This window comes from Zingiber officinale, chromosome 6B, assembly GCF_018446385.1.
Source record: "Zingiber officinale cultivar Zhangliang chromosome 6B, Zo_v1.1, whole genome shotgun sequence".
In the NCBI taxonomy this organism is placed as follows: Eukaryota; Viridiplantae; Streptophyta; class Magnoliopsida; order Zingiberales; family Zingiberaceae; genus Zingiber; species Zingiber officinale.
This window is the reverse complement of record NC_055996.1, coordinates 90,084,253-90,098,033: the sequence shown is the minus strand read 5'-3', so window position 1 is coordinate 90,098,033 and position 13,781 is coordinate 90,084,253. Positions and strand designations below refer to the sequence as shown.

The window sequence follows — 13,781 nt, the reverse complement described above, 5'->3', positions numbered from 1 at the left end:
CTCGTGACGGGCCGCATCGGTAGCTGTCGCGGCGCTCCACCGGGCAGCAGCGGTGGAGTTTGGGTTTCAACTTTGACCGGTACCTCGAGGCGGATGCCATGCCATGCCCCTGAGCACGTGACTAATCGACGGCTCAAAGCGCTCCAAATTTCGTGCTGAATAACAAAGCTACTCGAGTGTCAAATGACATAAATGCCCTCGGCCTTGTAGGTTAATTACATCTTACCTAAAACTTAATGCGGACAAATTTATAACTGAAAAAAAAGTAGTTTTCCGTTAGAAGAGGATAAATTACTCAATTTTTTTACTATTTACTTATTCTATCTGTCCAACGGAAAAATCATATTCCGTTCGCATCTTCACCCCTCAGATGCTTTAGGTCTCTTTCTTTCTAATTTCTACTCTACTCAGAATTGAGAAATATTAGATTATAGATACAACGACCTGTTTGCCCCCGCAACTCAACAGTGGACTTGTCAGGATCTCAAAGGCAGGTTATCGCAGCAATATGATTCTGACATGCAGCTGCAGATAAAGACTGCTCATTATTTACAGCAAAATTTTAATCATTTGATTACGTTTTTGGCACTTGGCCACCATCCAAAAGGACTCAACAGTGGAGCCATCGAGCTGACAATCTACGTGCATTTTGGCATCAGGGACTGATGCATCCTTTTCCTTTGAAATCATGAGCTCAGGAGTGGATTCTTTGCGTGGTTCGGGTAAAACCTGATCACTTTCCTCACCCTCTTTGTGGTAATATTTGTTTTTACATATTCGGTGTCGGTGGTCTGATATACTTATTCAACCATTAAAATCTGGCTGAACCAGCCCGTGACACCGTCCCGGACAGGTTTGCAACGCAGTGTTAGTACTTAGTAGTTAGGTAGGGTACCGGTGAATAAGATCTCAGTTAAATGAAATAATCGAATGAATGATTTAATTTGAAATTTTAATTTGTTTAATGATGTAAGTCCGAAAGTTTAGTAGATGAAACAATAGGTGATGTGGTTGGAATGTTACGTTGATGGAGGAAAGACTTTGAGTTAAGAGTTGTGAATTTATGTACACCATAGACAAAGTTATCAGGAACATTATAGCGAAAATCAAGAAAGATTTTTGGCGCTTAAGTCAAAATAGAAATCGAGCAAAAATGAAGAAGTTTAACAATAGAATAATAAATGTGGATGTGTATAAATATGTATGTCTATGCTTAACTGGCCAACGTAAATGATCTATTGTTATATCTTCTCTTATAATCTCTGTAATAATGAGGCAGCAGAGAATATTTGGCGTCAGAATATGTCGTATGATGAAGGATATGTATCGACTTTCCTCAAGGTAGAGGAAGATTCCATTCCGTGTATATGTCAGAGGAATGGAATATTCTCTGATGAGTAACCGTTATTTTTTGATAGATTGTTGCGATTCTCTGATAATACTACCCTCTAGAGGGAGTCTAATCAGCTTAAAGTGGGCTGGGTTTATGCTGGTACCCTTGTCCATGAGAAGTGGAAAGCTGAACTTTGTAGGTCTAACCAGCTCTGGGGCCGATCGATTGTTGACCGGGAGTCATGCTCATAAGAAGTGGAAAACTAGACCTAGTTGTCTGACGATCTCTGGGACCGACCAGATGTAGGCTGGGAGCCTTACACATGAGAAATGAGGAGCTGAGCACTGGGTATCCGATCGGCTTTGGGGTCGAACCCCGGGTGTCCAGCCGGCTCTAAGGTCGATGAGCTGTAAACTGAAAGTTTTACCTGTGAAAAGTGGAAAGTTGAGCCTTGAGTGTCTGGCCAACTTTAGGACCAATTTGATTATAGACTGGGAGTCTTGCCTATGCGAAGTGGAACGTTGAGTCCTGTATATCCAGCTAGCTTCTAGGGCTACCCAAATTTATATTGAGAGTTTTATCCATGAAAATTGAGAAGATAAGCCCTGTATATTCAATCAACTCTAGAGCTATCTAAATTTATATTGAGAGTCTTATCGATGAAATTATTATCTTATCTTAACTTTGACTTATTATATCACTTTACATTTGATTGCTCTATCATCTTAGCTATGGACCCTTATTATATTTGGAACCACTCTCAATACCCATAATACGTCATATCAGTTAATTCATAAATCTATTAATATGTCATATCAGTTAATTCAGAAGTTTATTATATATATATATATAGAGATTTATTTGATTTAGTGGCAATTAGAAAATTTAAAATTAAATTAAATCGATATCGTACTTATGACAATTGATGCATTATGATTAATTGATTGTCCAATATGAAATTTAACAGTCCAGTAACACAGTGATTGCCATTCACAAATCGGATATAATAAATTTTAAAATGGATTGATACAGTCGAGTCAATAGTTAATTAATGACGCAACACTAAATTACAATTGATTTAATAATTGATTTAATCTGTTATAAATTAATCAATTTCATATCACTCAATTATTAAAAAAAAAATCTATTCAATTTCAATTAATTTAATTTGATGTCCATGGGATTCAATTCAATTCTAATCTAATGCTCACTCTAAAATAGAAAATCAATCAAATGCCCTGGGACTAGAGTATAGCAATCAAGATTCTCTAATGATTAACTAGAGATTAAGATTTGATTCTCAACTATGTTCTGATTTATACAGATAAAAAATTTACGTGGAATCGAATTCATCATCTTTAAAATTAATATATAGGTTGGAAAAATTAATATCCGAATTTAAAAAAAAATCAATAGAACGCTCACCTATAGCTAGGGGGAGAAGGGACACTTCGTCAATAGCAACGAAGTTTAGGTCATGTGATTTTTGAGCCATAGGTGACTAGGTCATGTGATTTGGGAACAGAACTTTAGATAGTGCTGTGTCAGATAATAGAATTGAAGATCTCCTCACTATTTCTGACGATTTTCAGGAATAGTTAGCAGCATGGAATCACGCATTGCAGCCCGACATTGTTTTAATTTCCCATTTCTTTTTTTATAGCAATTCGATTGGTTATAAGTCAGTAGTCTCTTTGAGGCATAATCATATATTCTATATATAACAAGTTAAGCCTTCATAAATAACCACCCTCAATAACTTTCATAACAAACAAAGTGGTTCTATGAAGCACATAAAAACTTTCATAAGTTTTCGATATTCCTCATTAAAATGGAAATTAAAATGAAAATGCTTGATAGATAACGCATAGGAGGAGTGCTGTGAAAGTTGAACTGCTTGTGATTCTCACTTGGCCTTGTCAATGATCTCAAATTTGAGCCCAAACTCCTCCCCCATGAGCTGTGACAAGCCATTAATTTCCACAACACTGAATTCATCGACTCTGATTGAGTTCAAGAACACAGAAGAAGAAGAACAAGAAGAAGAAATCGAAATCTGAGATGATTCATTCAGTGGCAATCCGAGAATCACCACTTTTTCGATCACCAATGTGTTCTTCTTAGCATAAGCGCCATTGATGACCTCCGACCTCAGCTTCAGATCTTTCCCTTCCAGGTGACTCCTGAACCTTACCAAGCTCCAGTCATTCCCCTCCCCTCCCATCTCCACCTCCTCGCCGTCGTCGAGGAACACCTCCCCCGTCGCGGCTCCTCCCTCGTCGAGCGCCACCAGGAGCTCGAACGGGCTCCGCCGCGCCTGCCCGGTGGTGAGCTCCTCCCCCTGCATTGCCAGCACGTGCCCTCCCTTCACATGAACGTTGATGCTCTCTTCGGGCGCGTTCAGCACCACGTACCTTCCCTTCTCGCCGGTCGCCACTGAGTCGGAGTGGTTGAACAGGTTGAACCACTTGCCCTTGGGGAAGTAGGCTTCGACGGTGGTGGCGTTTGGCTGCAGCGCCGGGGACACCATCACGCCGGCGCCGACCAGGAACTGCGTGCTGATGTCGTAGGTCGCCGGGTCGTCGGGGAAGGAGAAGAAGAGCGGGCGCGCGATGGGCGCGCCCGTCACGTGCGCCTCGTACATGGACGTGTAGAAGTAGGGGAGGAGGCGGTACCGGAGACCGAGCGCCCTGCGCGCCGACCGGGCCACTGAGTCCCAGAGGTAGAGCTCTTGGCGGATCGAGTGGATGTCCGAGTGATCTCTCGAAAATGGATAGAATGCTCCCAGCTTCGATCAAATTACACGAATTTAGCTTCCGTGGAATCGTTCGACCACGTCAAAATCTAATCTTGTTGGGGGAATCTATCGTCTACCTGAATCCACCGCCGGCAGAGCTCCTCTGTCGTGTCTCCGCTGAAGCCGCAGATGTCGGCTCCGACCATCGGAATCCCGAAGATTCCGGAGTTGAGAACGGAGGGGATCGAGTAGGCGAGATCCTCCCACTTGGCCGCGTTGTCGCCGGTCCAGTGCGCCGCATACTTGCCGGAGCCGACGAAGCTCGAGCGGCTGAGCACGAAGGGCCGCTTCCCCGTCGCCCGGACAAGTCCGTCTCGCGTCGCCCTCGACTCCAGGAACCCGTAGAGGTTGTGCACGTCGTACTCCGTCGCGTTCCCGTAGTGGACCGCCGACGCCGGCACCGTATTGTTGTTGATGGGCCGCCGGACGCCGGCGTTGTTGATGCTGTACGGAGGCTCGTCCAGCTGGCTCTCCGGCGGCGAGGTGATGAAGTTGGAGATCTCGTTCATGTCGATCCACAGCCCGTCCACCTCCAGCGTCCGCCGGAAAATGGCGATCTCCTCCGCCCAGAACCGGGCGGCGGCCGGATTCAAGAAGTCAGGGAAGTAGACAGGCCCGGGCCAGACGCTTCCGAGGTAATAACTTCCCCCTCTCTCGATGAAGATGCCTTGTTCCAATCCTCTGAGGAATGTTCCATACGTGTAGTTGACATTAATGCCTGAAACAATCCATCACAAACATCTCACGCAGTTCTACCGATTGTAGCGAATTGCAATTTTTGCAGGAGCTCGATCGATTACCTGGATCGAGAATGACTACGTATTTTTGCCCATTCTTGTGAAGGCGATTCACGAATTTCTTCATCTTCTCCGCAGGGAAGTTGATCGGATCGAGCGTGAAATCCTTGAAGGCATCCATGTGATCGATGTCCGTCCACATCACTTCCAGAGGAATTCGAGCTTCGGCGTACCGTCGGACGACGTACTCGAGCTCGGAGACGTTCCTGTATCCGTATCGACACTGGTGGAATCCTGCATCGCGACGAGTTGGATCTATCACGGGGAGCTCTCAAAATTGGATTTTTAAGACGATGGCGTTTAGTTTAGATGAGTTAGTCTACGGACCGAAGGACCAGTACGGCATCGGCGCCGGTCGGCCGATGAGCTCGGTGTACTGGTTCATGACCGCCAGCGGTGACGGCCCGGCGAAGAAGTAGAAATCGAGGACGCCCCCGATCGCCTTGTAGGTGATGTAGGATCCTCCGTAGACGACGTCCATTCCGTTGCTGTTGAGGAGGAGCACCCCGTGGGTGGCTCCCGGCGGCGACGACCTCAGGTCGATGTAGAACGGGTGCGAGCCGTAGAGGTTCTGGTCGAGGTTGGCGGCGCCGATGTCGGCGTTCCACAGCGTCAGCGTGTCGTTGGGAGCCAGCCTGAAGGTCCTCTTGGTGTGCTCGCCGAGGCCGTAGAGCGACGCCCTGTCCGCCGGCAGCGACGAGGAGAGCTCCAAGTAGCGGTCCTTGAAGACGAGCGCGGGGAGCGTGGAGAAGAGGACGTCGCCGGAGGAGCGCCGGGAGACGGTGAAGGTGAACGGGGAGGTAGCGGCGAGCGTGAGCACGAGGTCGGACCCCTCGGCGGAGAAGACATGGCCGCCGCCGGAGCGGAGCGCGGCCACAATAGTCGACGCCTTGGAGGAGCGAGGGATGACGGAGTCGGGGACTTCCCATCGCCGGCGATCGGCGTCGGTGATTCGAACGCGTAACCGGTCGCCGGTCTCATAGCTGAATCAATTCAACAACATCGATCAAAATCCTTTAACAAAAGACTTAACGTTGACTATCAATGGAAGCCGCTGACTAACCTTGCGAAGAGGTGGAGGTTTTCGATGTCGGCGCCGTAGACCGGCGATTGGCGGATGAGGGCGAGCTCGGCGGTCAACGCCTTTCCCGACGGATCGGCGTTGACCGATCGGAGATTGTATCCATGTCCAGCGGCTTCTCCATCATGAAGAGAAGAGCACGTACTGAGGAAGAAGAAGAGGAGGAGGAAGAGGAAGAAGGAAGAATCCATCATCTCCATCATCCTCTATTGGAAAATATCTACTTATATATTAAATTTATACTCTTTTTTTAGGTGGAATAATTTAGATTTAATTGTCGTCGACTTTCTACAAACTCGAACTTGTTAGGATTGTTAGCCTCAAATTGAAGATATGGATTTGGATTGAGCAATGTTAGCTAATGGAAGCGATTGAATGAGAAGACAAAAAAAGACAGCAGGTGCTTTTACAGAAGGGCAAAAGGTCGCCAACTTTTTATCACTATCTTTTGCCTAAAGTGCATGTGGAAATTAGCTTGTTTCATCTGTGCGTTACATAATTTGAGTAACTTATTCTTTAGAAAAGAAAGTATCAAGTTTAGCAAAGGACAAAAAAGAAAAGAAAAGCATAGAATATGACGAAGCAAAGGATATGACTCTTTAATGGTGTCTGTTTATCCTTGACCCAATTGATTTGATTTGCTCTACTTATTTTCATGAAAGGAATCTTTGCCATAATAGTAAAATTGTTACTTGATTTAAAAGTTATCAGTTCAAATCCTGTAAATAGTTTCTTACAAAAGATCGCCAAATTTTTATCGTTATAGATTGACTCAATCAAACATGTTCTCTGCTGGCCCATGTAACACAGATGCTAAATAAGAATGGCAAGCTCTGTTTAAATCAAGAATCTACAATCTAGTTCTGATTAAATCAAGAAAAAAAAATCCACATTCTTCAAATTTATGCACAATCAAGTTCAGTTTCAATCGCAGTCCTAGTATATTTCCACAGCCAAGAAATAAACTCGGGGAAAAGAATTTCAAAGATTGTATATGGCTTTGTTATGTACCCTGAGAGTTAGCTCTTCGAATTTCAGTGTTAACTTATCCTCAGTCGGGATGCATGCGTCGTGTTGTCTGAGGATGAGGGTGTGCCTGGAACAGATGGTGCGTTAGAGGATATGTTCACTTGGTCAGCCTTGTTTTTGCTTCTAATTTTAAGGTCCATTAAGTCATTAATGATACCAGGCCTTGTGATCACCACAGAGTTCACATCCATTTTACCAGTCAGCATACTGACAACAGTCGACATTGAGGGCCGAAGCTTCATGTCCTCTTGTGCGCATAGCAGTCCAACCTTCAAGAATTTACATGCTTCTTCAGCATCCAACTCATCTGTCAAAGAAGTATCTATGATATCCAGCAGCCTGCCAGATTCGTATAACGCCCACGTCTGCAAGACGAGAAGCCCATTTGTGATTCCTGGGGTCTGTACAACAGCGAACCATATTTTAAGATTTAGGTCAGTCGATTCATCAGCAGAAGAACTTATTTTTATCTAAGTTGTCTTACATTCAATTGCATTCAAAGATAATTTGCAAGTAAGATGCAAAATAGCTTAATTGTGCACAAAGAACAACTAACTCAGTAGATTAAAACACTTCTAAGTAACAGAATTCATAGCTCATGTTTCTTAACCATTTATTTACTCAGCAGATTTCTTTACCGAAAAAACTGACGACGACGACGACGACAAGCAAATTATGGAGCTCCAGCTACTTGTGGTTGGTTATTAACCAAGAGAAAGAGAGCACAGACAGTGTTGAGTTCTCTTGTTTCACAATCACAATTCAAGAAACTTCCACACTAAAGTTGTCCTTAAGCGACTTTGAACAAAACTTATGATAACAGATTTCCTCATTGAGATCCAATTTTAACCAAATTTTAAGCCCGGCCTAGATGAACCAGACCTAGAAACGGTAAAGAACTCCAGTCCTAATGCCATGGGCATAGCGATACACATAGCCTACCCTAATTCAACTGATACATTGTATTATCTAGATGGAAAATGGATAAAACTGATTTTCCTCCATAGAAAAAGGACAAAAGTGACTTAAATCTTTATATGTAATTTAACTCTAAGTTCTAGCTGAAATAAGAAAGTGTGGCATTCCCATTTGGCCAAGCTAGTTCAAAGTGTCACATCGGGACTCTCAGAATATGCTCCCTACTGACCCAAGTATAGATAGATTTTAGGTTAGATGAGGGGAAATTTTTGAGCTCAACACCAATAATAATTATCCACTTGAAGTGATCCATTTAAGTGACAAACTTACAGACCTTTGCCTGAACTTCTGCGATAGGGTAGGTAGGAAGTCTGTTCGTCTACCTCCTTTCGCTGCCTCAAACCTGGATTGCAAGTGGCTTTAAGTATATGTATTCGTTCACTCAATAGGACTAATGTATGCAATGGAGCTGCTAAAGATAATTAACAAGTAACCAATAGGATTGACCCAAAAATACTATTAACATGAAAGTCTGAGGAATCAGCATAATAGGGCAAAACACAATTATGAAAGGACAGTATTGAATATATACTTCCAAATGAGGTCGAGAGAGAAAGAGTGTATCTGTGTTTTAACCAAACAAGTCCAAATATAAAATTCAGTAAGCTCCAACACGAATTCAATATAACGTGTGTAAACACAAACCAATATCCTTTTCTTAGCTGGTCATACCCAACAATTTGAACTTAAAACATTATCCAAGATAATTTCTAAAGAATCTTATTTAGTGTATCAGGGTTTCAAGATAATTGTGTTAATAGTTTATACTGGCACACGAAGCAAAATTTGACAACATTATGAGCAAACACCAGGAGAGTGTTTCACTTTAAGTTTTGTAAACATAAACTTATGAAAATATAGAGTTTCTCATGCGTGCAATGCTTCAGTGTCATTTTCAAAACCAGTTGCCAGAAACTGTGAACTAGTGTATCCAACCTAAACAGAATTCTCAAGACAAAGACCAATCTTTCAGAAACAACAAAATTGTTTCTGGAAAAATTACTTTATGTGCAACTCGAAGTCACCATCCATTTTATATTTAATTTATATACTTCTCTTACCCTTTCAAGAAGATTTTGATCTTGATAAGGTAGTCGTGCATTCGTGTTGCATCTTCCACTGACAATCTCCAGCAGAAGAATGCCATAACTGTAAATATCTGCCTTCCTTGTCACTTGTCCACGGATGGCGTACTCAGGTGCCAAGTATCCTCTGCACAAAGAAAGTGAAGATTTGTGAGCCCGTCATCAAAGTAGGATGACATATGTCACTGGCCTTATTTTATTATGCAGCAAAAATTATGTTTGTTACAAGGACCAGCCTCAAAGAACAGTTTACATTTTCTCAATTGGAGTTCATTGATGGCAGATACTTGCATATACTACATCAAGCAAGGGTTGGTTTTGCATTTCCTACAAATAGATCAATACTATTTCAGAAAAGAGGACACCTACATTGTTCCAGCCACTCGAGTACTGACATGTGTTATATTTGCTGGTAGAAGCTTTGCTAAACCAAAATCAGCAATTTTTGGTGTTAGATCCTTATCAAGAAGAATGTTGCTTGCTTTAATATCTCTGTGAACTATATGTGGCTGCACTTCTTCATGAAGAAATGCAAGCCCACGAGCAACACCAACGCAAATTTTGACTGTTGATCTCCAGTTGAAATAAATGTTATTGCGGTTGGAAGCTGAAACAAAGCAGGAACCAGAACATTGTTATGTGCTATAAAATGAGAACCTGGCTGCTAGTCTGATACTAAGTCAAGACATGAATACTAATATAGAAAAGCATAAGAAATGTATTAGGTACCAAGAAGGAATTTTGCGAGGCTATTGTTCTCGAGATAGTTGTAAACGAGAATTCTGTGAGATCCCTCTACACAGCAGCCATACAGCTTGACAAGATTGTCATGAATTATGCCAGAGATCACTGTGATTTCAGTCAGAAACTCACGTGCTCCCTGCTTTGACTCGGAGGAAAGCACCTTTACAGCAATAGCTTTTCCATTTCTAAGTCTTCCCTATATCAATGAACTAATATTAAAGGTACTTCTCTAAAATTAATAGCTTTGATCAAGTCTACAGTCTACAGAAATTAGTAAATCACCTTATATACTGAACCAAAACCTCCCTCTCCAATTTTGTTAGCTGGATTAAAACCATCGGTTGCATTTGTCAGTTCCTTGAAAGTGTAAATTGTAGCACTTTCAATTCCAGGAACGTCTGACAAAAATAAACATGTCAAGCTTCAAAGAAGGTGGAATAAGCTATTCTTAGCATCAAAGGAAATGAGTTAAAATGGTAGGACAACATCAAGTTAAGTAGCAGAAAAACATCAAGAATATGTTACCTTCACTAAATTGATTATGTTGCCGGCGTAAAGTTGCTTTCCTCCTAAATATGCAAGCAAAGCAAGCCATTGCTGAATGATATATTTATCAAGTTTGTTTGTTTTTTAAGAGACGTAGATTGCTGGAGATAACAGGCAAGAGTTCTCTGCAAGAGCAGACATAAGTAAGGGAAATATGGCATGGTAAGTTTAAGAGCTAAGACCAACCAAGGTCATAGGTGCGCTTATTTATTAAAAACAATAACAGACATTCCAACCATTTGTCAAAGCTTGTAAATCACCTTATATACAGTCTGACATCATTGAAATCGAAAAAAAGATTTGTAGACTACCAAAGCATGTGGACAAAAGTCAACAAAGATGTTTGCACGGAATGGGCTACCAAAAGTCAATCAAGTGATAAACTTCTTCGGCATAGTAATTGATAAGCTCTCGGTCAAAATTATCAATACTGTTTCTCCTGTTTGGAGTTTGGACTAGAGAATTCATGCTGTCTCCTTCTATGAATCCAACTTAACAATACAGATCAAAACATGCCATGATAATCTGATCCTAAGACTTTCTTCGCTGGAAAAGGATATTTTTTTTAAGCTGAATTTACCTGGGATCTGGACGCCACGACGAAATGTCTTCAAATCAAATACACAAGCTCTCCTCCCTCCCAGAAGCGGCCGCCCCCACGCGGTGCCTTCTCACTCCCGTCAATCGCAATATCTAAAAGCGATGAGATAAGAGAAGCACTGAGGAATTGATCATAGAGAGCCGAGACCACCGGTGAGCGCCGACGAGAGGGGAGAGAACCGCTGCCGCGAGCAAGGGGGAGCTCGTTAGCGCCCGCCGATAGCTTATTATATTAACTAATCGCCGTGGTAACCAGAGTTCCCGCACGGCTTGACCGAGCCGCCGATTTTGATCCCGCGTGAACCCGGTCTCACTCTCGTTCAATCCGAGTCAGACTTCGAACGGAGACGTGGCTGGCGGCTTGACTTGGCATGCATTACGTGCTTTTAAGTATCAAGATTAATAAATTACAAACTATTTATTTATTTATTCCATTTTACATTCTCAAATAATTAGGGTAATTTACCATCACCTAACTTTTATATTTATCAATAGATACAGTTTTTTTTTTTAAAAAAAAATCTTTTTGAAAAAAAAAGAGAACTTCTCCTTTAAAATATTTATGATCGGTCGCTGCATTTTTTTTTTCATCACAATTTTATTTATTATTTATTTTTCTAGGAGGGGGAAATATTGGAAATGATATTTTGAATCGAAGCTTATTTTTAATATTTTTTTAAAAAATAAGTAAAATTATCCAAATAATTACAGGTGATTATTAGCACGGATTAGATAATTAATTAATTAATCAATCAATCATAATTAGGACATTTTCAATACGAAATTTATAATAGCTTTGTAAAACCTAAAATGTTAAATAAAAATTTTTGAACGATTATAGATTATAGAGATGAAGTTTAAGGTTTATAATTCAAAAAGTAATAGTAAATAAAAAAATTTATATATATGAATAAAAAAAATTTATTTAGAGCTCTAATGACATGTGTAATAGGATTTATAGCATGAGATTTATATTTTAAATCTTTTATTATAAACCTCACCCCCACTATATGGTGAGATTTATAATTTTTTTCTATAAACCGATCCCAAAATCTTAAGACCGGATTTATATATTTTTTTTAAAGAAAAAAATACAAAGAGAATTTATGCTCTCCCACTTGATCAGTGTGAAATCGGCATGGTTCACTACCCTATTTAATGTTTTTAATTTTTTTTTATTTATTTATATTTTTTAACATTTATTTATTTTTATTGAATTATTATTTTTAAAATACTAATATAATTATAAATATTAAAATAAAATATTAATTAATATTATTCATAGTAAATAAAATTATAAATACTAATAAATGTAAAATATAAATAGCAGCTCGATCGTAGAGAGCTGAGACCACCGGTGAGCGCCGACGAGAGGGGGGAGAGAGAACCGCTGCCGTCGACGCGAGCAAGAAGAAGAAGGGGGAGCTCGTTAGCGCCCGACGATAGCTTATTATATTAACTAATCGCCGTGGGAACCAGAGTTCCTGCACGCCTTGCCTGAGCCGTCGATTTTGATCCCGCGTGAACCCGGTCTCACTCTCGTTCAATCCGAGTCAGACTTTGAACAGAGACGTGGCTAAGGGTAGGCATAATTCGGTTCAAACCTGAAAAACCGATCGAACCGAAAAATTTCGATTTTTTTTGTTCAGTTTTTTCGATGTTTCGGTCGGTTTCGATTTAAGTTTTTTAAATTTCGATTATTCTGTTTGGTTTACGATTTTGACTCCCAAAAAATCGAAAAAATCGAACCGACCGTATTATACTTAAAACATTATTTTTATAGATATTGGATCATACAAGTGGATTAGTTTCTAATCATTTATAATATAATAGCATAATCAAATTATATATTTATATTTATTTATTGTTATCGGATAACAAAATTTTAATATTACTTTAAATTCATAATTATTTTAATAAATTGATATTTTTTCTTTGTCTCTAAACTAATATTTGTAGTAGCACAAAATCAATTTAATTCAGTATATAAACCGTATATAACCAACCGTATAAATCGGACCATATTACAATAAAAATCGGACTGAACCTTAATAAAATGGTTTGATTTTGGATAAAAAATCTTTAAAATCGAAATTGAAAAAATAAAATCGTAGTAGGGTAAAATCGGATCAAATCGGTCGATGCCCACCCCTAGATGTGGCTAGCGGCTTGACTCGGCATGCATTACAGGCTTTTAAGTATCAAGATTAATAAATTACAAACTATTTATTTATTTATTTATTCCATTTTACATTCTCAAATAATTAGGGTAATTTACCATCACATAACTTTTATATTTATCAATAGATACAGTTATTTTTTTTTAAAAAAAAATATCTTTTTGAAAAAAAGAGAACTTCTCCTTAAAAATATTTACGATTTTCATACAATCGGTCGCTGCATTTTTTTTCTTCACAATTTTATTTATTATTTATTTTTCTAGGAGGGAAAAATGTTGGAAATGATATTTTGAACCGAAGGTGCTTATTTTGAATAATTTTTTAAAAAATAAGTAACATTATCCAAATAATTACAGGCTATCCTGTGCATAATTAGGACATTTTCAATACTAAATTTATAATAGTTTTGTAAAATCTAAAAAATTAAATAAAAAAATTTGAACCATTATAAAGATGAAATTTAAGGTTTATAATAAAAAAATAGTAGTGAATATATATATATATATATATATATATATATATATATATATATATATATATATATATATATATATATATATATATATAATTTATTTAGAGCTCTAATGGCATGTGTAATGGGATTTACAGCA

General features: G+C 39.7%; 2 protein-coding genes across 2 annotated transcripts; both read right to left on the bottom strand.

Moving 5' to 3' along the window:
- Window positions 1-3,004: 3,004 nt before the first annotated feature.
- Window positions 3,005-6,382, bottom strand: LOC121993075 (probable alpha-glucosidase Os06g0675700). Its single transcript, XM_042547749.1, has 5 exons — window positions 5,991-6,382; window positions 5,255-5,910; window positions 4,931-5,161; window positions 4,208-4,848; window positions 3,005-4,121 (listed from the first exon to the last, which is right to left on the bottom strand). The coding sequence occupies exons 1-5, from the start codon at window positions 6,209-6,211 to the stop codon at window positions 3,240-3,242; spliced, it is 2,631 nt and encodes an 876-aa protein (XP_042403683.1). The 5' UTR covers window positions 6,212-6,382; the 3' UTR covers window positions 3,005-3,239.
- A 440-nt stretch (window positions 6,383-6,822) lies between these two features.
- LOC121993076 (cold-responsive protein kinase 1-like) lies at window positions 6,823-11,209 on the bottom strand. The gene is made up of 7 exons (XM_042547750.1): window positions 10,971-11,209; window positions 10,370-10,515; window positions 10,127-10,242; window positions 9,830-10,040; window positions 9,470-9,707; window positions 9,077-9,227; window positions 6,823-7,438 (listed from the first exon to the last, which is right to left on the bottom strand). Exons 2-7 carry the CDS (start codon window positions 10,437-10,439, stop codon window positions 7,049-7,051), a joined length of 1,176 nt encoding a protein of 391 aa, XP_042403684.1. The 5' UTR covers window positions 10,440-10,515; window positions 10,971-11,209; the 3' UTR covers window positions 6,823-7,048.
- Window positions 11,210-13,781: the final 2,572 nt, after the last annotated feature.

What these genes read in the sequence shown, in the direction of transcription:
- LOC121993075 (XM_042547749.1), bottom strand. Translation starts at nt 6,211, where the DNA reads ATGATGGAGATGATGGATTCTTCCTTCTTCCTCTTCCTCCTCCTCTTC. An exon ending in GATGCCGTACTGGTCCTTCG is followed by an intron (nt 5,162 to 5,254) that starts GTCCGTAGACTA and finishes GTCGCGATGCAG; the next exon opens with GATTCCACCAGTGTCGATAC. An exon ending in TCTGCCGGCGGTGGATTCAG is followed by an intron (nt 4,122 to 4,207) that starts GTAGACGATAGA and finishes ATTTGATCGAAG; the next exon opens with CTGGGAGCATTCTATCCATT.
- LOC121993076 (XM_042547750.1), bottom strand. Translation starts at nt 10,439, where the DNA reads ATGGCTTGCTTTGCTTGCATATTTAGGAGGAAAGCAACTTTACGCCGG. An exon ending in ACATAATCAATTTAGTGAAG is followed by an intron (nt 10,243 to 10,369) that starts GTAACATATTCT and finishes TATTTTTGTCAG; the next exon opens with ACGTTCCTGGAATTGAAAGT. An exon ending in GTTTTGGTTCAGTATATAAG is followed by an intron (nt 10,041 to 10,126) that starts GTGATTTACTAA and finishes TCATTGATATAG; the next exon opens with GGAAGACTTAGAAATGGAAA.